The sequence below is a fragment of the Mirounga leonina genome, unplaced genomic scaffold (assembly GCF_011800145.1).
Source record: "Mirounga leonina isolate KUSES-001 unplaced genomic scaffold, KU_Mleo_1.0 Mir_99, whole genome shotgun sequence".
Lineage (NCBI taxonomy): Eukaryota > Metazoa > Chordata > Mammalia > Carnivora > Phocidae > Mirounga > Mirounga leonina.
Genome location: NW_023270971.1, coordinates 4440236 through 4464558, shown reverse-complemented (window position 1 = coordinate 4464558; position 24323 = coordinate 4440236). Strand labels below are relative to the sequence as shown.

At 39.9% G+C, this 24323-nt stretch overlaps 1 protein-coding gene across 7 annotated transcripts in view; it reads right to left on the bottom strand.

Moving 5' to 3' along the window:
* Window positions 1-241: 241 nt before the first annotated feature.
* Window positions 242-24323, bottom strand: part of FBXO38 (F-box protein 38) — a 54403-nt gene continuing 30321 nt past the window's right edge. For 5 of the 7 annotated variants that reach the window (XM_034999593.1, XM_034999596.1, XM_034999595.1 and 2 more), the window contains 10 exons: window positions 17562-17678; window positions 16064-16243; window positions 13790-14524; window positions 8669-8769; window positions 8367-8469; window positions 5134-5300; window positions 3630-3775; window positions 2906-3009; window positions 2329-2442; window positions 242-842 (listed from right to left, as the gene is read on the bottom strand). In XM_034999593.1, the coding sequence (XP_034855484.1) occupies window positions 664-842; window positions 2329-2442; window positions 2906-3009; window positions 3630-3775; window positions 5134-5300; window positions 8367-8469; window positions 8669-8769; window positions 13790-14524; window positions 16064-16243; window positions 17562-17678 (1946 nt within the window). In that variant the 3' untranslated portion in view covers window positions 242-663. The remainder of the gene's footprint in view (window positions 843-2328; window positions 2443-2905; window positions 3010-3629; window positions 3776-5133; window positions 5301-8366; window positions 8470-8668; window positions 8770-13789; window positions 14525-16063; window positions 16244-17561; window positions 17679-24323) is intronic. The other 2 variants (XM_034999599.1, XM_034999600.1) reach the window with 2 other exon arrangements.

Genomic DNA, 24323 nt, shown 5'->3' with positions numbered 1-24323 from the left:
AGCATATACACAACTGAATGTGGAAATAAATAACTAGAAATGCTTTGGAAACTTCCACTGTCCCTCTCAAACTCAATTTTCTTTTTTAAACTCATGAATCTTTTTATTTGATTTTAAGAAATACGGCAACTATAATACCAAGAGAAAAAAGAACCACCATTTTGTACACAAACATAAAGCTTCCTCCTATAGGGTTTAGTTGGTTTTAATAATAACACAAAAAAAGCACACAAGACACAAAGACTCTTCAACAGATTTACTCAAACAGCTTTGCTCGAGAAGAAGAAGGCACAGATTTAAGGGGATGACAATGATTATTAAGAATATAGTAAATGGGGGCTCAGCCAAAAAGTGACACTTTATGAACTAAGTCAGGAAAAATGAACAAAATGAACTCTTTCCAATTATCTGCCTTCATTAAAATGAATTCTTAAATTAAATTGTATAAACATATGATATAAAGGTGGTACTTGGGAACTGTCTTTGTATATTTCCTCTATGTACAAATCTTTGTATACAACTTCAATGTTCCTTATACATTTCCTATATACCAAAATGTGCCAGGGCCTCCAAACTGCATGCCCTGAATCCCGGTGGCACTCGCTGGCGGCCAGGTGACCCCAGCAGCTTCCGCCAGAATATGTGGGAAGTAGGAGGGACCAGTCAAATGTAGTCATCTTCAACCGGCTCCCCATTGACATCACAGTAGTGGATAAAAATGGCCACTACTCGCTGAAACACACCTTTCTTCATCTGACGCATCTCGGAGATTTCTTCTCCTATTGTTTCCATACAGATGTCCGCAGACAGCTGCCCTTTCCTTCGAGGAGCATAGATGGTGCCTTGGAAATCAGAAAGTAAAGGGGAAACATGTAGGGTTATGAGAATCATTTGGAGGTCACTGGTGAAGCTGGTGCATGAGAAACGCCTATGTGCTGTAATGCGACGCTACTGAACTAGGCGTAGCTCCCGGGCTGGGCCCCCACGTTACACAAGTAGGATATACTCAGGATATACTTGCTAGCTGAGTGACCTCGTAAGTGCCGTGCTGCCAGCCACGTCTGGGGCCTCGGCGAGCACGCGTGATTAAAGGCCCAACGTGACAACGCACCAGACTGGTAAGTCATATGTACACGTCCGTGTGGTCTTCCAAATCGGCTTCTTCATAAAGTGTGCTTTTAAAACCTCCTATGAATTAATGTTCAAGTGTGCTAACACTCAGAAGAACTCTATTCAAAAGCTCCTTCAAGTTTCTCCCCAAATATCTACACCTGAATTGTAAGTTCCTCTATGGTATCCAAAGAGAAGCGGTTCATAAGGAGAACAATCATTCATGTAAATGGAACAATTTCAAAACAATATAGCTGACAAACTCTTAGTAGAGAGTAAGAAAATTACAAGCATTTAGGTAATAAAAACACCTAGGTAAAATATCTGTCTCAAGGACTCCTGCCCACCAACTTTTATATATCCACAGTAAGTCAACTTATTGTACAAATTGAGAGCTGCTGTTTGTGGGGGGGTAGGGTGGGTGGGCAACAAAAAGCAAATAAAAACATTTATATGAGCATCTGAGCTCCTTCCACAGTTTGGCTGCTGTGGACGCTGCTGCTATAAAATTGGGGTGCAGATACCCCATCAGATCACTATGCTTGTATCCTCTCGGTAAATACCTACTAGTGCAATTACTGGGTCGTAGGGTAGCTCTATTTGTGTTTTTTGGGTTTTTCTTTGACAGATGAATGGAAAAAGAAGATGTAGTACATATATATAACAGAATATTACTCAGTCATCAAAAAAATGAAATACTACCATTTGCAATGACGTGGATGGAACTAGAGGGTATTATGCTAAATGAAATAAGTTAGTCAGAGAAAGACAATTATCATATGAATTCACTCGTATGTGGAATTTAAGAAACGAGACAGAGGATCATAGGGGAGGTGAGGAAAAAATAAGATGAAATCAGACAGGGAGACAAACCACAAGAGACTCTTAACTCTAGGAAACAAACTGAAGGTTGCTGGAGGGGAGGTGGGTGGGAGGATGGGGTAACTGGGTGACGGGCATGAAGGAGGGCACGTGAGGAGTGAGCACTGGGTGTTATATGCAATTGATGAATCACTGAACTCTACAGCTGAAACTAATAATACACTATATGTTAACAAAATTTAATTAACATTTTTAAAAAACTTAAAAAAACCCCTCACATTTATATGAGAAGCAATTTAAAGGCTACATACACTGTTTTTAACTCAAACAAAATATTAAGTATCTAACACAGTAGGATATACTCAGACTAGGAAATACAAATCAGGCCATAATTACTTTCTTCATCATCTTCAAAATCGTATCTGGCGAAGCTGTTGGGTTCTGCGGCCCGTAATGATCTCAACCAAGGGAAGTCAGAGATCATGGAATACGGAGCTCCATCCACAACCCCTAAAATAAGAAGACACATTAACAGTGTTGCTGGTGTGGAAGTAAGAACAGGGCCAAACACTAGTATTTTGTAAGCAGAATGGAAAATGTGCTTTCATCCATCACGGGTAAAAAAGTGCTGCACCAGGAGGGGTGGACTCTTAACTCTAGCTCTGCCTCTATTAGGTCCTGTGATCTTGGTCACCCTTTGATTTCAGTAAGCCTCAGTTTCTCCCTCTCTCTAAATAAAGAGGTTGAGACAGGTGCCCTAAAGTTACTTCCAACTCCCAAACTGTAGCAGGTTTCAATTTTCTTCTACTTTTTGTGTTTCAACACTGCTTCGGATTATTTTGGGGATGGTAAAGACTCACGGAGGGAGAGCAGTATTCATGTGGTCCCTGCTACCTGCAGATACTCAAAACACCCATTACCTTGAAGAACTGTAAGGCTCCAGATTCCTACCCTCCCTATGGTCAATGCTCACCTTCTAAAGTATAAATTTCTCTACCCCAGGGGTACTTGGGGTATTTCTTTAAATCATCTTCACTTCGTGTGGCTTCAGGGAAGAATTCATACTTAATGAGTTCTCTGGAGGCAACAAGAAAAATTAAATAAAGGTTACAAAACTGGAAACAATGTTGGGGTGTGGGGTAGAAAGGACCTGTCAAAGTTGTATCGGGCCTAGATTCTAATGAACATCTCAAACAAAATATTAAATAGCTAACAGAAGTAGAAAACTAGAAGACATGTATCTAGTCAAGTCAAAATTACATTCCTCACTATCTTCAAAGTCCTATTGGGAAAAGAAAGAAAGCCACTCTAATCAAATGTCTTGCGTGTATAAGGTGCTAAATAAAACATTTATATAATAAATGCATAGAAAAATCCAACTTTCTGATGATATAAAACATTAACAGTTTTAAGATCTTTAATTTCATCGCTTTTCCACGTACATGACATCAATGTACGTGTATGGTCTGTTCCTGCAATTTTTCTCTAAGTTTAGAAATAAAGTTACAAATATATATGGCGTGCTTTTTAGTTTTAAGTACTCATTTCCCTCAGTTTTTTTACATGTTGTATGTCATATGTTTCAGTGCCTGAAAAGCTCAGACAAAATCATTTCAAAGAACAATTAGGATTCATTTCTGGGACCCCTTGCCACGGGAAAGGACTGAAAAGACCTTCAGGGGCCACAGATTACTTACTGATTGATGTTTGCGATAGTATCCATCCAGCTGCGGATGCGCACCTTGTTCCGGACATTGGGAGGGTTACTGAATTCATGGATAATGCAGATGTGATAGGGGTAGGGACCACTAAATAGCTTCTGCTCCAGGGTCAGTGTGTCCACCTGGGGAAGACATCATAGACAGGGCTTTGGACCAAGGAAGAGAACACCTTGAAAATCTATCTCTTCAGAGTATGAACAATCTTTCTTTGGGACCTCAGTTTTAAAATCTTTGGCAGATTTGAAAATCAAATGGTCACATTCAGTCCCGAACACAGCTTGCCATCCTGGGAGTGGGGCTTGGTAAAATTCTTCTCAGCAAGCTTGCTGATTTACATGTCACTGTTACAGACACACCCACTAAAGCAGGGAATCCTGATGCAGCTGACTGACCCCGGGGATCCATTTCTGAGCATGCCCTGCACAGGTTTAAGTACTGGCTGCATTGTAGAGCTGCGAGTGTGTAGTTTTCTACATACCCTATTCAAACTGGCCTACTGCCAATCCTAAAGAACACATTCCCTTGCCCCTGCGTAGCCTTTGTTCACTTGGTGCCCCCTCCCCTGTCTTGACTTAGGCAACCCCACCTTACCATCTTAGTGGCGCACATGTCTCCCTCCTACCGGAAAGGCAAACTTCTCGAGAGAAGGATAATGCCCTATGTATTCTTCAACCCCAGAAAATTACAGACAACAAATGATTTGTTTGTTGAAATGAATCTTTTGGGGCCAGGCTTAAACACTGTTTGCAACGATTATTTACCGTCTCCTTTAAACTTTATTTTGGCACCAAGCACAGAGTCTTACATACGACGTTTGCTCTTTCCCCCACCCCCAGTTTCACTGAGAAGTAATCAACATACATCACTGTGTAAGTTTAAGGCACAGAGCAGGTTAGTCTGATTCACATATATTGTGAAATGATGACCATAATAGGTTCAGCCAATATTCATCTTCTTATGTAGATACAATAAAAAGTTTCCTCTTAATAATGATAATAATGGCAGCTATCACAGGACTACGTGTTACATGCCAGAAACTGTTGTGATACTTCACATTTATTAATTTAACTATCACAAGTGTAGGTTTTTATTCTAATTTTACAGACGAAGAAATAAGACAAAGAAGCTAAGTAATCTGTTCCTGGCCAGTGAACGAGAACTTGAATCAGGCTGTCTGAAACCAGAGTCTGTGCTCTTAGCACAGGCAACTTTTACTAAGTATAAAAACTTAAATAACAACTGCCTTCGTTATACAGCTTGCTGAAAACCCATAAAAATCAAGCAGAGAAGCATTAAGGATGAAGATTAGCAAGGCAGTCTAACTACCTAAAAGACCTAAAGAAGCGTGTAGAATCTAAAGACTCATTACCACAGGTTGAGCAAATGAATAAATTCCGAGTCCAAAAAGGTGGAAGACTTAAAAAAAAAAAAAAAAAATCACTGCAATATTCCTCAGAGAAGAGCAGAGTGAGCTCGTTACCTGCTGCATGGGGCGTAGATATATGATGCGGTTTCTCTCAGGAGGCATCCTTAGTATCTGATCTAGTACTTGATCCATATTTAGTTTCTTGCACTGTGCATAGTCAAATCGATTCACAATTGGTGCATTTTCTACTTTTAAATGTTTCAGTACCCTGCACCTGGTAGCTACAAAATGAAAACAATGGTAAGCTCTACAAATACTTTATATAAAATAATAGAGCAATGTATAGCCCATCTGGAATCATGTTTGGAAGACTGGGCCAACTTATATTAGCAACAAATACTGCAGAGGTGAACATTTCTAACCTAGGTCAAGTACTGTCATAAAGTACAACTAACAGTTACCAAATGATTTGAAAATGTCACAAGGAGCCTGAGTGGCTCAATCAGTTAAGCGTCCGACTCTTGATTTCAGCTCCCGTTGTGATCTCAGGGTGTGAGACTGAGCCCCACATCAGGCTCTCCACCCAGTATGGAGTCTGCTTGGGATTCTCTCTCCCTCTGCTCCACCTGCTTGTGCTCATGTGCATGCTCTTTCTCTCAAATAAATACATAAAATTTAAAAAAATAAAATAAAAAGTCATTCTGTCCTGTTCACAAGAGGTGGTCACCCTCATGTTGAAGGGATGTCAAGGTACTTTTTCCTATCTAAGCTTTTACTGGCAGAGAGTCCATGTTCCAGAGAATAACTTCCCTAAACACAGCAACTGTTTAGAAAATATTTATTGAAAAGAATGATGGTAACTATTAAATTATATAATTTTATGGGTAATGTTCAAATAAACCTAGAATAATTTACAAATACTATCATATATTCACCCATAGGAAATGAGCAGAGCTGATTTTTAACTCCTATCTTAAGCATAAAAGCAAAACCTTAAAAGACCCCAATATCTGGATACTTTGGTCTGAAGCTATATAATCCAATGTGGTAGCCGCTAGCCACCTGTAGCTTTTTAAATTTCTATTAACTAAAATGTATTAAAATTCACAATTTAGGTTCCTCACGCATTAGCCACAGTTCAAGTGTTCAACAGTCACATGTGGCCAGTGGTTAACACATCAAACAGTGTAAATACAGAACATTCCCATCACTGCAGAGAGTTCTTTTAAAAATGCTGGCCTAAAACATGATTAATTATGCTCTCTGTTTAACATATAAGTGTGAGATTATAGAAAAATAGTTGCTATATAATAAATGCATTTAACTGCAATAGTATGCTAACTTCAGAAAAATATCCCCTTCCTTTTTTTTTAAACCTCAAAGTTCATTCTGATCCAATTTTCACTATAGATTTCAACTTGGTCCAACTCAAAGAGAGAATCAGATGGAAGATATGATAAAACCATAAGGCTGATATGCTTGATCTCGTCAACATTTCATAAAGACATCTTCTATAACATCCTTGACACAATGTCACGTTCCTGAGCAATCTAGCCCTGTAACTAACTTGATGTTGGAGGGCTAAGCAAGTCTCTGCCTTTCTAACTCATTTTCTCCTTCTGTGACCTGGCAGGAGGAAGGGGAAGCAGGGCAGGCGACAGGAAAGGAGGAAAAGAGAGAGGACCAGATGGCGATACGGGATCAATGGCTCTGCACTGTAAAACCAGACAAGGCTGAGGTCAGTTCGGACCTCAATTAGTCATCTTGCCCACCATTAACTCAGTTCGCAGGTGTCTAGGGACAGAGCTACTTATCTAGGATCCCTGGTCTCATGATAAGCTGAGCTAAACAATTTGGTTTAAGGGCAAACAAAAGGCAGGGCCTGAAGCCATGTGATCCATCACTAGATTTAGACAAGATAGGGGGGGAATGAATCCTCAGAGTTAACAGCAGAGGTGAAAAAGAGATTCTCCAAAAGATGAACAGAGAAAAGAATAGGAAGTCAAAGCAGCTCAAAGATTGCGAGGCATGGGGCGCCTGGGTGGCTCAGTTGGTTAAGCGACTGCGTTCGGCTCAGGTCATGATCTTGGAGTCCCTGGATCGAGTCCCACATCAGGCTCCCTGCTTGTCAGGGCGTCTGCTTCTCCCTCTGACCCTCCCCCTTCTCATGTGCTTTCTCTCTCTCTCATTCTTTCTCTCTCAAATAAATAAATAAAATCTTAAAAAAAAAAAAAAAAGATTGCGAAGCAGAGTCTCAGACCTCAGAGGGGAGAGCAAGGACAGTGCTGCCTGCCAGGCTGGGCTCCCCTGCTGTTAAGACCTCTGGGCTTCTGAAGGGCCCCCTGATTCTGTTTTAGGAGGAAAAGTCCAACAGGAGATGGTCATTTAGTAGATATTTTAAGACTCTGTTGACTGGAATGGAGTAAAGTATCACCTGTTAAGGGTGAACATAGGGTCTAGAGTTTTCTAGAATTCAGGAGAGAAGTAGTGTTTAAATCTTAGTTTTCTCTCTTCTTTCCGGGATTCTCCTAGTGTACGACAAACTGGTAAGGATTTCTTTGCTTTGCTTACTAGTAGTAACACAGAAATGCAAAGAAATGAAAGCCCCTAATACCGCAGTACAAATATAATACAAACTAACATTAGGTAACCTTTTAGTTAGGGGTCAGACCCTCCACTATGTATATGTGTACATACATACATAGACACACACATGCACTTATTGTAGTTAATCTTCACAAATATGTGTATATAGGGTAGGCATAATTATGTACACTTTACAAATAGAAAAAAATGAACAAACTATATAACTTGTCCAAGGCAAAACACTTGTCATATCTTCGTAATTCTACATGGATAGGTATCAAAAACATAATTCTGAGTGAGGATAATGTGCCAGGAACTGAAGTTCTGATCAACGATGTCAATCAAAACTAGAGCCGTTAAACACGTAAGGCACAGTCCCCACTCCCCACAAAAACATGAACACAAAACACAAACAACATCATATAGTGTGGCAAACGGTAGAGACAGGATTCAAGCTGAGATCTATTTGACTCCAAAGCCCACCCATGTTGTGAATCTACTCTGTCAGAGCAAGTAGCAATTATTGTTTGGAGGAAAGCAAAGGAGGGGCTGTTTTAAAAGATGAAGTCTCTGCATGTATTCCCTCACAAATACTATGGAGGAACTGCTTGAGAACTTTAGAACAAGGACAGAATTAGAAATAATCCAACGTAATGATTCCATTGAAAAAAATAAAGAAATGTTATTGTGGTTATTTAGGAGTCTTTAATTCTTTAAGCTCATTCGTGATGCTTGTGTATGACAGAGGCCTAAATACATACCATGGATGAACATCATCTTGGGACAGTCCTTTAACACAAGATCTGTAATTCCACAGTTGGTCATAGTGACTCCAACAAGATTTTTGGATTTTAATACCAGGACCTACAAGGAGAGAAATTTTAAAAGATGTGTCTTTCTGCAGACTTTTTTTTTTTTTTTAAAGCTTAAATGTTTTCATTGGCACAAGAAGGAGCTGTTACCAATTTCTTCTTTTAGGGCAAAAAAATGATAAAGATGGAAACTTTAGTCATTATTCAGGAACGTGGCTGAACTGAAAGTTAAGTGGGGTTTTTTCCTTCACCTGCACATGGTCATCCTCAATCACAGGATCACTGGTACTGGTGGACTTATCTGCTGTCCGCTTCCGCTTCATGGCATGACGTGGCTTTGTTTTGGCAACTTCTAGAAAAAGGCAAGAGGAAAATCCAAATTTTAGCTTTAGCTTTCTTTCTATCAAAAGAACACATTCAACTGCATATTGCATATAATGCTATCAAGGCAACTTTCAAATCTATGACTTGGTTCCCAATAGAGTATCATCAGATTATATCCCAACACAATATGACTGCTATTTCCAACTGACTATTCCAAAACAAGATCACCCTCCATTATCTCAAGCCGGTCAACATCAAATAGGATTTCCCTTCTCATACCTTGGCCGTATCAACAATCTACTTAACATTCCTATCTCCAGTTACCAACCCATCTTAAATACTATTGGTGGATTAAACTCACCACTTTCCTGCTGAACAACTTTAAATTATTAACTATTGCTTAGTAAATATGTTTCAAGGCCTTTCAAGGCCTATTCTCAATTTTATTCCAAACCATGTCCTAGTCATTTGCCACCGCCAGAGCACCTGAAGCCAAAATCATTCTAGCTCCTTCTGCCTCGAACCTTTCCTGAACTCACTTTTTGAAATTCTACCCATTCCTGAAAAGTCCAGCTCAAATACCACCTGCTCTAACAAATTACCTGGGCCCCCAAACCTTGTAAGTGGTTCTGTAATTCCCTGCACACTTTGTTTCTCCACTTAAAGTTCCCTGAGGGCAACAACACTGCCTTATTTCACCTTTGTGTCAATGTCAGCCACTAGCAGTGATCTCAAATGAACATTTACTGAACGAATTGGCACTCAACATTCACTGAATGAAGGAGTGCATTACAGATGCGGAAATGGAGCAACAATGGTAGCAAATATTTACTGAGCGCTTACTGTGCGTCAGGCACTTTTCTAAGGGTTTTACTCGCAATAACTAATTTAATCCTTAAAACATCCCTCTGTGAGAGATTATTCTCCGTTTTTACGTATGAGGACACAGACATAGGACGGGAGAACAGCTCACCACGGTGTAAGTGGTGGAATGAGGAGGCAACGCCAGGCAATCTGGCACCAGTCACTACGCTAGAAAACCTGTAGTCTTTATCTGGCCAGATCCTGGTTAGTAAGGCCCTAACTCATTTACTAGTGCTGTTCTAAAACCTGGCAGTTTAATTATAAGAGCAAATACTATGTTGATTTTATTTAAAGGCAAGGTCTGAAGTCCTCTCTAAAACTTTAACAAATACATATCCATACTAAGACAAGACACTAAAAAATCACTGTCCTCAGTTTTTGACAAGCATTCTGTAGCACAGCATTTATTGAAAGCAGTAAGGCTGATCTTCATGAAAAATCTCACCACACTGCCTTCAGAGACCACCACTAGATTACAAACATCCTACTTGGTAATTCTGTAACTTCAAACGAGGATTAGAAAGAAAGATAGGGAAACAAGGTACAAATATAGCAAATTCCCAAAGGCTTGGGTTAGATGGGAACTCTAGAGATCTAATCCAAGTACCTTTTTTTTTTTTTTTTTTTTTTACATACCAGAACCTTTCCTCTACCATTTGAAAACTTTATGAAATCTTACTATGCAAACCGATTGAAAGCAGCTACTCTGGTTGAAAGCTTTAAAAGGGAGCCTAAGAGTTCTACCCATCGAACTTCCTCTAAAGACCCTGAACCCAAACAAAACCCTGGGGTTCCAGAAAAGATGAGAACTATTGATCTAGCCAACCCACTGAAGGCCTTCTTCCATAGTATTCCTGAAGGAACTTCATGCAAAATCTAAATTATCTTTATTGACGAGGAATCTGCTAAAGGTAGCACGTTTCATATGACAGATAAAATTCACACACCTATTACAACCAATAATAGGAACTGGTTTGTCTCCCAGTACCCGAAAAATGAAAATGAACTAACAAAAAACAGGTCTGCCTCCATTCCTTTACGACAGTGTTGAAATTTGAATCTTCAGTTAGCATTTTCTTTTTATTATCTGATTTTCAAACTTTTCACCTTCCTGCAATGCTCTCTCCCTTAACTGATCAGAACATGGGGTTCAAAGTTAAATTTCCTGCTCTGCAGAGTACCCAAACTGGCAGTTCATATTTTCTAAGAGAAATTATAAAACAGAGTCACACTTTACATGTAGATAAGCATTAAAAACAAAGGCTTCCCAATGTAAAAGAAAAAAAGAATTCATCGTGTTTTTTTCTCATGCCTCCCTCTTTGTTTAGGGATAATTCTTAGTGATTTCATACATCCACCAGCATCAACATACCTCATATGTTGGTTCCTACCACTTATTTAAGTTCACAATTATTCACTGAGCCCCATACCATGTAACACATTGTGCTAGAAGCTGGGAATAAAATGGCAAACAAGCAGACACTGTCCCTGCCCTCATGGAGCTCAGTCTATTGGAAAGACAGACAGTAAAACACGGAATTACAACACAGTATAGTTAACATTGGCGTAGAAGATGCTACAGAAACACAGAAAACAAACCAATTCAGTCTTGGGGTGTCAGGGAAAGAGGTTAGTATCAATGAGAACCATACCATATTAATCTTAAATGCTATTCTTTGATAATCCAATTAGTTATTTTTGTGATATTTATTTTATAAAGTATACAATGAGGATACAAAGAACAACTTACAGGTATTTATTCCCAAAATCAGAATTCACAAGATAACTATGTTAGCTTCTAACAGGGTTTTAACACAACATTAAGGCCATAAATCGAAAACCAAATTAAAAACTCAAACATTTTCTTTGAACAAGTGATTTTTAAAAAATCCGTAACACTCAATCAAGTTTTGTTCCTTTATCATAGTTTGGATTTTTCTCCTTAAAACTTTGAAGAGCAGAATGGCCAAGAGATATCAAAAACATGCTAGATCAAAAATAGCAAGTTGAAAGCCACTCAAATAACTTGTTCTTTCCAAAAGAGATCCAGATAATACTAAAATCAGCACTTTGACATCTCTCCAGAAAAGCCGTTACTGAAAGTAAATGGACATTTGTATTGTTGAAAAAATATGAGTTAATCATTTACCTACTGTACAATTAGCTACATACACATTAGAAATCTTCTCAAATTGAAAAAAATTACAAGATAACAGATATAATTTACCTAAAAAAGTAAAAATGAGATGTCTTTTTTAAGTTCTAGAGAATTCTTTAACCTAAGAAAAATGCTAGACCTGAAACAAGTCAGAAGGAAATGGTAAACAGGGTAGCAGGGCATGAGACAACAAAGAAGTCAAAAGTCCCCTAGGGTTAAAATGAAGTATTTATATTAAAAACAAAAACACCCACCCCCCCAAAACAGTAACAACTGAAATGTTTACCAAGAGACAAAAGACAAAATGAGAGACAAAACAGTTCCTAATAGGAAGACTCCATGCTGTAAAAATGACAATTGTCTTTTCAGTAGATCAATGTAATGGAATTCCAAAAAAACCCCAAGATTTTTTGGAGCTTGACAAAAATTATTATAAAAAACTATACAAATAAACGAGAAATGTGTGACTAGCCAAGGAAATTCTGAAGAAGAATAAAGAGGACAGAACACTGGAATAGAACAGAGTGCCCAGAGACAAAACTAAGTTTATCTAAGGTACACAATAAAAAAAAGCATTTCAAAATAATGACATGAGAATGGGATGCCAACAAACAGCATTGAAACAACTCAGTGACAATTTGGAATAAAAAAATTAAGTTCATTCCCACAGATTAAAATAAAGAGCTAAGATAAGCAAATGAATAAAAGAATGAGAAGATATGACCAAAGAGCTGAACCATGCATACTTCCACAGCAGCAAAGAGAGAAATAAATCATAAAGGTAAACAAGTAGATCTGGCTTGACAAACACGAAAAACCATGCAACAAAAGGCGTCGTCACGGGGAGTTCCTGTGTAATGGGCACAGAGTTTCCGCTTGGGAGGATGAAAACGTTCAGATGGATGGTGGTAATGGTTGCACGACAGCGTGAACGTACTTAATGCCAATGAAATGTACACTTCAAAATGGTTAAAATGGTGAATTTTGCGCTATGTATAAGAAAAAAAAAGATACAATAAAACATTTAAAATTCAAGGGAAATGTATTTTTCGTCATATGGCAGAACTAGTGTTTGTAAAGCATAATGAAATGTTTAAATAAAACTCATATTTTGAGTTTAAGCTACTATGATTAGCACATAATTAAGGTCTCATATTTATTTTATGAAAGCTTATTTTTGTTAGTTTAGCTCCACGTGATTTGATTGGCTCTATTTAGTATATAAAAAAAAGCACTAACTCCGCATTCTGGAGCTAATTTTAAGATTTTCAAATTAAGGGAGACCTGGAGAAAATTAAAATATATTATTCATTGATAGCTATTCATGATTTAATAAAGGCAGGTGAGATTACTTAAAAATAAGGTCAGAAATATAAACAGAACTATGATTGAGAAACGTGCTTACCCCATCCAATCCAATGCCTTGGCATACACATTATAAATGTTATCAATGAAATTATATACATATATATGTTTTGAGTATATCTTCACAAAAAATAATTCTCAACTAAACTACCTACTTACCTGCTTATCTCCTGGCAAACCTAACTGGAAGCAAAACTAGATTTCAGAAAGAATTACTAAGTAGTGCAGAGGCAGACAGAGGGGTATATACCCATATGATATATTCCCCAGCCCCAGCAACTTCAGGTCCTTACCTTTTGGCTAAGGTTTAAAGCTTCACTAAGAGTTGCAACTTCCCTAAGTATGGGATGGGAGCAGAGTTACACTGGGACTTAGACATCAGAATCAGTATCGTATTTAGGGTCAATAGACACAGTTATTGTTTCCCTCAGAGGCTGAACTATTTTGAGTTTTCCTGGGTTGGAGGTTTTACAAGATCTTTCACATGCTTTCCCCCCACCCGCACCACTGCTGAAAATTAGTTCAAACTCTGTATGATCACAGAACCCCAACACAGAATTCCATTTGCCAAACTGGCTTTATGGAAGAAAACTTATGGAACGAGCTCATGCCCCTGCCAAGGCCTACCCTGCAGTTGCTAGTCCTGGCAGCATTGTCATACCTGACTCAGATACCAGCGGTACATGGGAGAGTCTGCTCCTGGCCCTTGTTAGGGGCCTCCGAGGGTAGTCTTCATGAGACTGCACGTCACAGCTCTCAGGCTGGGAGCTCCCCCTCCTGTCCTCACCTGTAGCCCCAGAGCCACTCCCATTAGTCCTCTCATCATGTGCTGGGCCTGAAGACCCCCCTTGTGGCAGAGTCCTAAAGGAAAAGGCGGATCTCGTACCATCCGGGCCATTCACAACACAGGCTCGGCTGGTTGAAGGACGTTCCTCATCAGAACACCTGCTAGTTCTCCTTTGGGATTCCTGGGGCCTGTGACAGCAGCATCTGGGGCAGACAGAACTCTCTGCATCACCCTCCTCCATGGCCTCAGAGTCCTCTGACCCACCGGGGGAGCAGACACACTGCCTGGACACATCCACTTCTGAAGGGCTAGGCTCGGAAGAGCCGCTGCTGTTCACCGTCCTTACAAAGTCGGGGCTTTGAGAAGCAGTGCTGTGTGAGCTGGAGGTTCCCACTGTGCTGGCGGTGGCGCTGCTGCAGCTGGGATAAACATCCTTGTTTTTTTTCTTTTCAGGAATATCCCTAGCTGCTTTCATATCGGCTTTGATCTGCTCACTGGTGACCTGACAGCCTTTCTCACAGCTGCTTTCCTCGAGGGGAAACTGCTTCGACTGGCCCATCTGATGGGAGTTGTACCTCTTTCGAAGTGGAGTCTTGCCTTTTCCACTTACTGCTTACAGAAAAAGAAGAATGGCCCGAGGAAAAGAAAAGATTTCAGTACAAATTCTGGACAAAAGGCAAGAGTAAATTTGGAACAGGAAACAATGTACACTAATTTTCCTAAAGTATAATGGTGACCACATCACTCAGCTGCTCAAAAAGGCTCTATGGTCTGTAGCGCCTACCTGCTTTATTCTCCTCAGCTCAGCCTCCGCGGCCCACCACCATCTAGTTCCGAACTAGCTTTCTGTTCTTGGCCCCTCTATGTACATACCACACGCCAGCCCAAACTCTTCTCTGAACATACCCCTGCCATACTATCTCGGACCTTTGTTCTCACCAATTCTTTAGCCTTGCACCTCTGTTCAATCTCTCCTGTGCCCCCACCCCAAAGCCCCTGTAGGCTATGCCCTGTGATACTATTATCGAGATTTCTGGCCTGACTCTTCAACCAGACTAGAGGTTCCCTAGAGAGAAAGGGATCATGACTTACTCATCTCTGCATCCCTCACCGCACCTAACAGTACCTGGGGCACAGTAAGGCTCAATGAACATATAAAGGAATACTGAAATAAGATTTTGTCTGGCTGACAGATCTAGTTTCTAAATTCAGAAACTGAACTTCCTAGGAAACATTAGGCTAGCCAGCTGGTCACATTCCTTTCCCTAAATTTTAGTTTTCAAAAAAGCTCCTTTCAACCACAGTGTGAAAATACCCGAATTTCTTAAAAGGAATAAAATAAGAATGGAGTAATCAGTCATTGGTTAGTAAATGATTCCAAGTCTAAAGAACTAATAAGCTTTCCACACACAGAAGTGATTATGTATTTCAGGGCCAGTGTTAAATGTATACCCAACATTCAAACATACTAAGGAGTAGGGTACCCAAGGGAAATTAGTGGACAATTTTTAAAAATCTCATCCTTTGCTCAAAGTGGTATGCACGTAGTTCTGAGAAACAGACGGGAAGGAAAGACAAGGAAGAAGAATGAACTGAAGGTTAAGAGAATTAAGAGAATTCATAGTTTCTTGGTGAGACAAATGGTAGAGGCTGCTGACTGGATGTAAGGGGAGGCAGGGATTATAAGAACACACTGCAGGACTCCCTCAAGCACCAAACTAGCCTCGAACATTGACTAAGCACAACTGGACAGAGTATCAGCTGGCAGAGTGGTTGTTTGCTCACTGCTCTGGACGCCTCGGGAGTCCTCCCCCCACGTGAAGGAAGCCTAGGCCCCTCGCTAATCCCTGATACCCTGATGCCGCAAGTTCCTAAAGCCTCCACTGTGGAAGTCACAGTCCTCACATCTTCTCTTCCCTGAACCCTGATTCCACAGTATTTTTGTTGTGCTACACCTGCCCTCAAGAGTGCCACCCTGACTCCCCTCTCCCTTGGGCTACTGCCCTTCTTGCCTCCTGTCACATTCCATAAGGAAATGTTAACTGCACCACAGGTTGTGGTAGGGACACATTATATAAAGGTCAAGTATGTCTGTCAGTTCTCACGATGACTCCCACTAACCAGTCCCAGCAAGACATTATCTCTCACCTGACAGTTCCCTGGACTGCACAGACTCTCCAGATTTTTCTTCGCGTTCACAGTAACGCCGAGCACCATTCTTAGGAATCCAGACTTCTTGGAGTTCTAAACTGTCTTCCTCATCATCACTCTCTGAATCATGAACAGTAATTGGGGTTGGTTTTACTACACGCTGAAGACCACTGGGTCCTAAAACAAAAAGCACAAGCCTGACAATTACTCTTTGCCAAGAAAGGCTTTACTTCAAGTACTATTTACAGGGATCTGGGCTCACAGAGATGTTTTGGCTCTATGTAGCCTCCCTTATCACTCATGTTAATGGAATATACACATTTCTAAAGGCAGATCAAAATAGAAGATCATATGGCATCCCCTTTGAGGACCTTCACTATTTGAAGAAGTCACATAAATCATCCTAAAAATAACCAACAAAGTCATAATAATCATTTAAAAAAATTGCCTACTTTCCCAATTTTGCAAATGTATGGATGAAGACAAAGCAAGTGAAGATGAACCTCAGACACCTATAGGAGTAGTGAGCTCTCTGCGTTCGAGAGTATTGTCCTTCTCATTAGATGTAGCAAGATATGTTCTTGAGAGGCTAGATGCATGTTACAATTTGGTTATTTGAGTATTTATGTATGTGTAAAAAGTGTCTTCTCTGCTTGGCAGTACACGTTGTAAACGTTTAGTCTTATGACCCAAGTCTCTCTGACAAATGACTGAAGTTCACTCCACCGATAAACTGTAAGCTCCAAGGAACCTTGCCTGTCTTGTTTCTGTCACATTGTACAATGCCTGGCACAGAGTAATACTCAATAAATATTTGTTGAATAAGTGACTGCATCTGTAAGACACTTAAAACAAGGATAGTTAAAAGATATTTTCAATTCAAAGACAAATTAGTATTCCAACAGATCAGGAGTAAGAAAACTTGGGCTCTAATCTCAGTGCTGTCCCTGTAAGACTGGCTGAATGGTCTTAGGCAAATTATTCAAACTCATTCTGAAAGACTTAGTTTCCCCATCTGTAAAGTAGAGAGGGCTGTATCAGGTAATCTTTAAGGGCCTTATGACTCTATATAAGCCTGCTGTAAGTCACCCAGGGGCAAACAGAGATGAGGTCTTGGTCTGTTAACTAAACCAGGTCAACCTCTCCACTCCTGCTCCTCCCCACCAAAATGAAGGAAGAGGACAAGCAAACTATTTAATCGGGTCATTTATTTTCTCCATCAACAATCTGAGTGCTTTCTTTCTACACACACACACGTGTGAACACCAATATAGAAAAAGGAGTTGCTGCCCGGTAGAAAAAATAAAAAACAACCCTTAGTAAGATACGTATATGTGCAAGGAGAACATCAACATAATACAGGTGTCAATAATAAATAGCATGTAACACATCATTAACTGTAATGTTAAAAAATAATCACTCTTAGTGTTTTACTTTCTTCACTAGAGTGGGGCCCAAGTTTTCAGAACCACAAATGTGGAAGTCACATGATTACCTGCTTGTTCCTCGTCAACATCCACAGGGATAACAGCCTGACTGCGAGCTGCCATCTCCTGTCCACTCACGGCCACCTCTCCGTCTTCTGGGACCATGTCTTCCATCTCGTTCAATGCTTCAACAGAAATAAACACAGTCAAAGTGAAACCAAGAGAGGTCTAAAAAAAACCACAATGGGCGGCAAATCTGTGGCACCCCTGAGAAACGAACAGCCCTGTGATTATTAGGCCCACGCTGGAAGAACAGCCTATAACAGTGCTTCATTATACAGACGAGAACAGGAAGTGCCCAATCATTCCATGGGAGAGGAAATCACGATGGCAAAGCAGCACTCGGTGGAGCCAGTCCATCACCGTAAGATGAAAGCAGGGAGAAGGGCATGTGGCGGAGAGAAGAAAGCACCATGTTCATCCTGAGGATGTCAGCAGGCATGGCTCTAGGAGGCAACTGTGGGCCTCCCTCTAAGCAATTTGCCAGACAGGAGTGAGGGCCAGCTACTGGAAAGACCTCACAATCATTTTACAAGCAATTAGTCTTTTGGTATCTGCCAGCTACACCAGGATGCATTGAGCAGGCAAGCTCAAACGGTACATTTCCTCTCCTACTCTCTGGAGCCTATGGTATCATTTTTAGCTAACACAGGACAAGGGTTACGAACAAATACACTAAGCGCATTTTTAACATTTTACTATCCCTCAAATGTTCTACATCAAAGAATTCGTGACTGTTATTAGCGCCTAACAGTGAATGGGAACGTGTGATTTTATTTCTATCTTTCCAGAAGATGAGCACAGTGAGTAATTTCAGACCAATAACCTTCAATTAGCTTACTCTATCTTCTTAAGATAAAATGGTCACTTTTCCAAGAGAACCCTAAATAAAACAATTCCTAGCTTTGCCAGCTTTTTACAAGATTAAATTCAAGTCCCTCAAATCAGTATTCAAGGCAGTCAATCTAGTACCCTCTTACAACCTAAGCTTGTGTGCGTGATCTCAGTCTGAGTCAGGGCAATAACCATACTACCCTTCCACTTAGTCTGGCCATGACCTAGCGGGCCGCAGAGACTGTGTCCAGCCTGTTCATCACTATATTCTCAAAGCCTAGGGGTGCTCAAGGACTACTGCTGGGAAGTCAACCAACCAACCATTTGGATGAAATGAATAAACCAACAAAAGAGAAAACAAGATCCTGTTCCTGAAAAAACTGAAGAATCTACTTACGTAGACAAGGCAAATTCAGTTAACAAATAAACCAAGGCAAAACAGGATTACGACAGAAAGGCAGCATTCAGATAAATGTCTCTGGAATATACAACAGTAAAATTTGAGATATTGTGGGGACAAGGGGATTTGCTTTGGCCTTTAATATACACCAAAGCACACTCCCCCTTACTGAATAGTCTCCCATCTTACATTCTTGCCCAGCTCTAGACCTCAATTTTCTATATTTCATTTGGTGCCCAAAGGAGGCCTGACCTTGCCTACAAATCTTTCATGATAAAAGCCAATCGATTTTCTTCTTTCATTCAATTCTTATGAACAGTTATGAAGAGAATTATCATGTACATACTCTATGCCAGGCTCTAGGCTAAAGGTTTTTATATACATTACCTTATTTATTCCTTATGGCAAGCTCACAAGGACATTAATACTAGCCTCATTTATGCAGCTGAGGGAAGTGAGGCTTAAAAGGGATAGTAATTTGCAAGGATGTGAACTGAGGTCTGCTTCCTGAGCCTGCTACAGTACAGGGACAAGGAGCGGATGGGAAATTTATAAGCTCTGCTCTCAAAGAGAATGCACACGTTCTAATAGAGATGTCGGATACGCAGAATTAGGTCAGAAGAGACTCGCTAAGTGCTACAGCAGTCCAAGTGAAAGGGGAATATGGACCAAAAAGGAACAACTGTTGGGCAGGGAAGTTTTCACTGATATAAGGGGACATTTCCTAAACACCAGGAAGCATGCTACCTTTTCCAGGAGAGTAAGTATTCCAGTGATAGAAAGAACAAGTGTTTGTATTGGGATGAGGGTGTAAAAGAAAACAAGGCTAAAATAGTAGCCTGGGTCCCAGACCATGAAAAGCTTAGAAAGTCTTGCTAAAAAGCTTAGAATTATTTCTCATATGCAGAGGGGAATTATTAAAACCGAAGTACATTCATATACCTATGTGATAAGGTTCTCCAAAGCTGCTGAGCAACAGCTTTTTAGGTTGCCAGGCTAACCTGCTGGAGGTATTTAATAGAATATCCACAAGCTTCTTTGTATTTAACTTCTTTCTTTTTTTTTTTTTTTTTAAAGATTTTATTTATTTATTTGAGAGAAGGAGAATGAGAGAGAAAGAACACATGAGAGGGGATAGGGTCAGAGGGCCAAAGCAGACTCCCTGCCGAGCAGGGAGCCCGATGCGGGACTCGATCCAGGGACTCCGGGATCATGACCTGAGCCAAAGGCAGACGCTTAACCGACTGAGCCACCCAGGCGCCCGATATATTTAACTTCTTTCATTGCATTCATTCCTTTGAATATTTATCAAGCAGCTACTGCAATGTGTCACTGTCCCTAGGTGCTGAGAAACAGCGGTGAAATCCTGAGAAGAGGCAGCAGCTGGTGTGACAGAGGTGCGAGCTCGTCATGCAATGAGCGTAGTGTGTGAGGTGGGGAGTAGCACACAGTGAGGACGGGCCAGACCACATAGGTTTTTATGGGCCAAATCAAGAAACTGGATTTTCTCCTAAGGCAGCAGGAAGCTACTGGGAAGTCTGAAGTAAGGGAACAACGTCATCTGGTATATGTTTCAACAACACAGCCCTGGCTGCTCTAAGACCTAATTTTAGCTGATCAAGAGAGAAAGTAGGGTGACCAGTTTGAAACGTATTAAAGCATTCAGATTAAAAAAAAAAAAAAAAAAAAAAGATGTGGTACAATGGTGGTACAGTAGGCAAGGAGAATGTAGACTGAATGGCAAGATGCTTTGAAGACAGTCAACAAGTTCTTGCTAAAGGACTCAATGCCATGGAGAATAGATAGGTGGGCTGTAAAGAAAAGAAAAGAGAACATCTTGATTTTTGTCTCCGGTAAGTAAATGAGACGGCGATACCCTTGGGGTATCTTGGTTTAGATTTTTTTGTTTCAAAATATTTTATCATTAGGGCAGTAAATTTTTTTCAGAATGATTTAAACTTACAGAAATTATGTAAGCTATCTTTTAATCAAATATCAACGTTTACCAAATGTTTTGTTCAGCTTAAATGTTATTTCAGTTGTAAAAAAAATCCTCTTACAAAACATAACTATAAATCTTAATGGATTTGAGCTGTTTTTACACAAATGTATTAACTGGTCTCTTTTATACAAAGCCTGGTTAGAAATTCATAACCTTTATTAAATGTTATAAAATAAAGGAGAACTCACTGTTTTAAGAAATGATTTGTATGTATTATTTAGTGGTTGACAATCATCTGCCCAATATAAAACAAAATGCATTTACTGTGATTTTTTTTCACACTGTAGTTTACCCTCAGACTTCATATATAAGGATTTTCCAAAATCAATGGTTCTCAAACTGTGGTCCCAGACCAGCAGCATTAGAATCACTTGGGAACCTGTTAGAAATGAAAATTATGTGGCCCCACCCAGACGTACTAACTCAGACCCTCTGAGGGCTAAACCCTGCAACCTGTGTTTTGACAAGTCTTCTAGGTAATTCTGATGCACTCAAGTTTGAGAACCACTACCAAAAATAAAAGCTGCAGAGCAATTTCACTTAGGCTAATTTAGATTAACGGGGGGCAGAGGGCAGTGGTGAGGGGAGGGAGAGGGGCACATCATTTTTAAAAGTAGTAAGTACTTGGGATTTATGTGTTAAACCAAGATAGAAACTTAGTAAAATGATGTAGAGGCAAAACTATGCTTTGTGGTTATAATTAATTCAAAAGTAATTATATTAAAATAATTTGGCAAAATGCTTTAGCAATTAGAGAAGTATGATTTTGACACATGGTAATTTTATGTTAGGCAAATGTGAATTGTTAGAAAATATGAACATCTATTCCTCTGTTTTAGAGTGCTGTAAAATGCAGGTAGTGAACTTAAATTTTCAATTAACATAACTAGCCCAAAATAAAGCATTCTAAATCTTAAGAATTTTGGAAGTGCAAATCTTAAGAATGATAATATCTTTAACGAAGTATAATATTCTGATAAATCAATACTCTGTAAAGCAGTAAAATCATATTTTTGAAATTAAGTATTACCTTAATAATAATGTTCGCTGAAAAACACCCATGATTTATTATAGCAGTTTATAAATAGAGCCACTTAACTTGCATGAATAAAATTTTATTTTTAAAATTATACAATGCCCTTCTTTTAAACTCTGCTACTTTACACAAGCTGTTAAATGTAACAGGGAAAGAAACAGTGGGGGCCTCTGCTTCATTTTGGTGGTATTCCAAGACCAAGTAGAGGCCCATGCACAAAAAGTTTTAAAATTCTAAATTAACAACATATCCATACCACTTTCAAGTATTTTTAAATTATCAAGATCATACCTAAAGAGTGGAAGCATCAATGTTAGTCATTTCAACAAACACCAGGTCCCACTGATCCCTCTTAGTTTGAATCTCTGTACCACTATTTAAGAAAACTTTTTTTGCTTCTCTTTTGTATTTGAATTCTTTCCACCCCTGGTTTTGATCAAAAGTCACACAGCCTTTCTCCAGCTCCTCATTTTTTATTTAGAGGAATGGACCTGATATGTAATGTAATAACAAATACAAATAAATACACTGCCAACTCAGGGAGATCTGTGGAACCAATGTTTTATGGCAATCTGCAGTTCCCTACAAGTGCTACCAAGTGTTCTGAGCCTTCCTCTGGTTGAAGCTGTTTAATTCTTCAATCTTGGCATTTATGCAGTTTCTTTGCTTCTCAGCCTTTAACAGCATTTAAAGATAATGTACCTGACAATACTATATCTCAAAATGTGGTCTGTATGCAAGTCTCTCATCTCCTGAAACCTTAGTTTCCAATGTTAGTGGATTTAAGTTCCACTGTTCTCTCCTACAAATCAAATATAGTGTTCTTGCACACATTTTGGTCTCTGCTGCACCAGTATGTGATTTCATAATGGAAGGCATTCTCCATTCTGTACTGAGAAGCCTATGGCCATGTAACTTCCAGTGGAGACTATAGTCTGTCCAGTGCATCCACTCCAACCACAACTGGGTTCCTAGGATTTGGGTAGCTCTGCACTGAAGCTGCTTTAACAGTTTCCCATGGATGGTCTTGTGTCCTCTGAAGTCCAGGTCCTCATGGCACCAGGGACAAATATGACAGCACTCAGGGAGAGTAAGGTGGAGAGACAATACCTGACCTCATTCTCCCTCCTTCAGTCCTAGCACCTGTTAGCTCTGCACTTCTGTTTTTGTATTTTGGGGGGAAGATGTCAGGGGAGAGGTATAACCATAAGTTTGAAATGCCTAAAAGTACTCGTGTGGAAATAAAAAGTATGAAGTTGTATATAACCATATTTATTTCAAAAAGTCGGAAGACAGAAGGTAGAAAACAAAGGTTTGGAATTCATTATCATATAGCTGGTACTGAAACCATGTGACTGAAGGAGCTTATGCAAAGAAAACGTATAGAGAGAAACAGGGAGATCAAGGACCAAAGTCGAATAGAGGAGGTGCTGTAAGCAAAGGAAACTGAGCAGGCACTTCCAGTGAGACACAAAGAAAACCAGGAAAACAGTTTTGGAGATGCCAAGAGAAGAATTAACTTAGGAAGGGAGAAGCGGGCAACAATGACAAATGTTGCTCAGATGTCAAACATGACGAAAATGGAGAAATGACTACTAGTGTTCTCAAGAGAGTCACTGGTGACTTTGCCAAGAGCCAAAATGGAGAGTTCTATAGAGAACATGTAAGGTGAAGACAATGCCTAGAGATGATTCTTAGATCAGGCCCTACATACTCAGAGCAATCCTAAAGGAAAGGATGCTCGATACACAGTTTGCTTTCATGATGAAAGCAGGTACAACATGTCAGGGCACCCCATTTCTCAGTAATCACTGTGTCCAAGAGAATTGAGTGAAGGGGCAATGAAAACAAGATAGCTTGAAAGATTCCTTTTCCAGTTCTTGAGGGCCAACTGGGAAACTGGAAAATTTGGTAAGAAAACAATTTCCTTTCATCCTCACTCCCCAACAGAGGGGCATATGAAGCCCAAGAGCACATGGGCTGGATACAGCAGGAGTTCAGTCAATACTGAAGAATGCATGGGTAATTACATAAGTGAAATCCAACAGGTCTTTATTGGCTCATGTACTTAATTTGGTGGGTGTTTGTGAAGACTTAATGATGAAAGGTATATGAAAGGTGCCCAACACAGTGTCTAGCACAGGACTGCTCTTCATTTTCTTTAGTTCTAGGAACATCCAAAAACGGCCCCCCAATGAAGTTCTATCTACTGATCTATTGGTCAGGGAGATATAAAGAGATGTTCCTTCGCCCAAATCCTGAAAGTTAACTCTCAGGTAGGCCAGGCCTCTAAGGCCCACTGTACCCTAATTCCCATGGCATCCATGAGTCCTTCCCATGCTGTAAGCACCCTTACAGAGTCCAGGGACAAGAGGCATCACAAAGATAGCTTTGAAACAAGCCAGCAGATAGGCACATTTCATCCCCACCCCATTTGCCTTGTCAACCAGGTCCCCCATGTGTAAAGTGACAAACTGAAATAGGGGGAGAAGGAAACA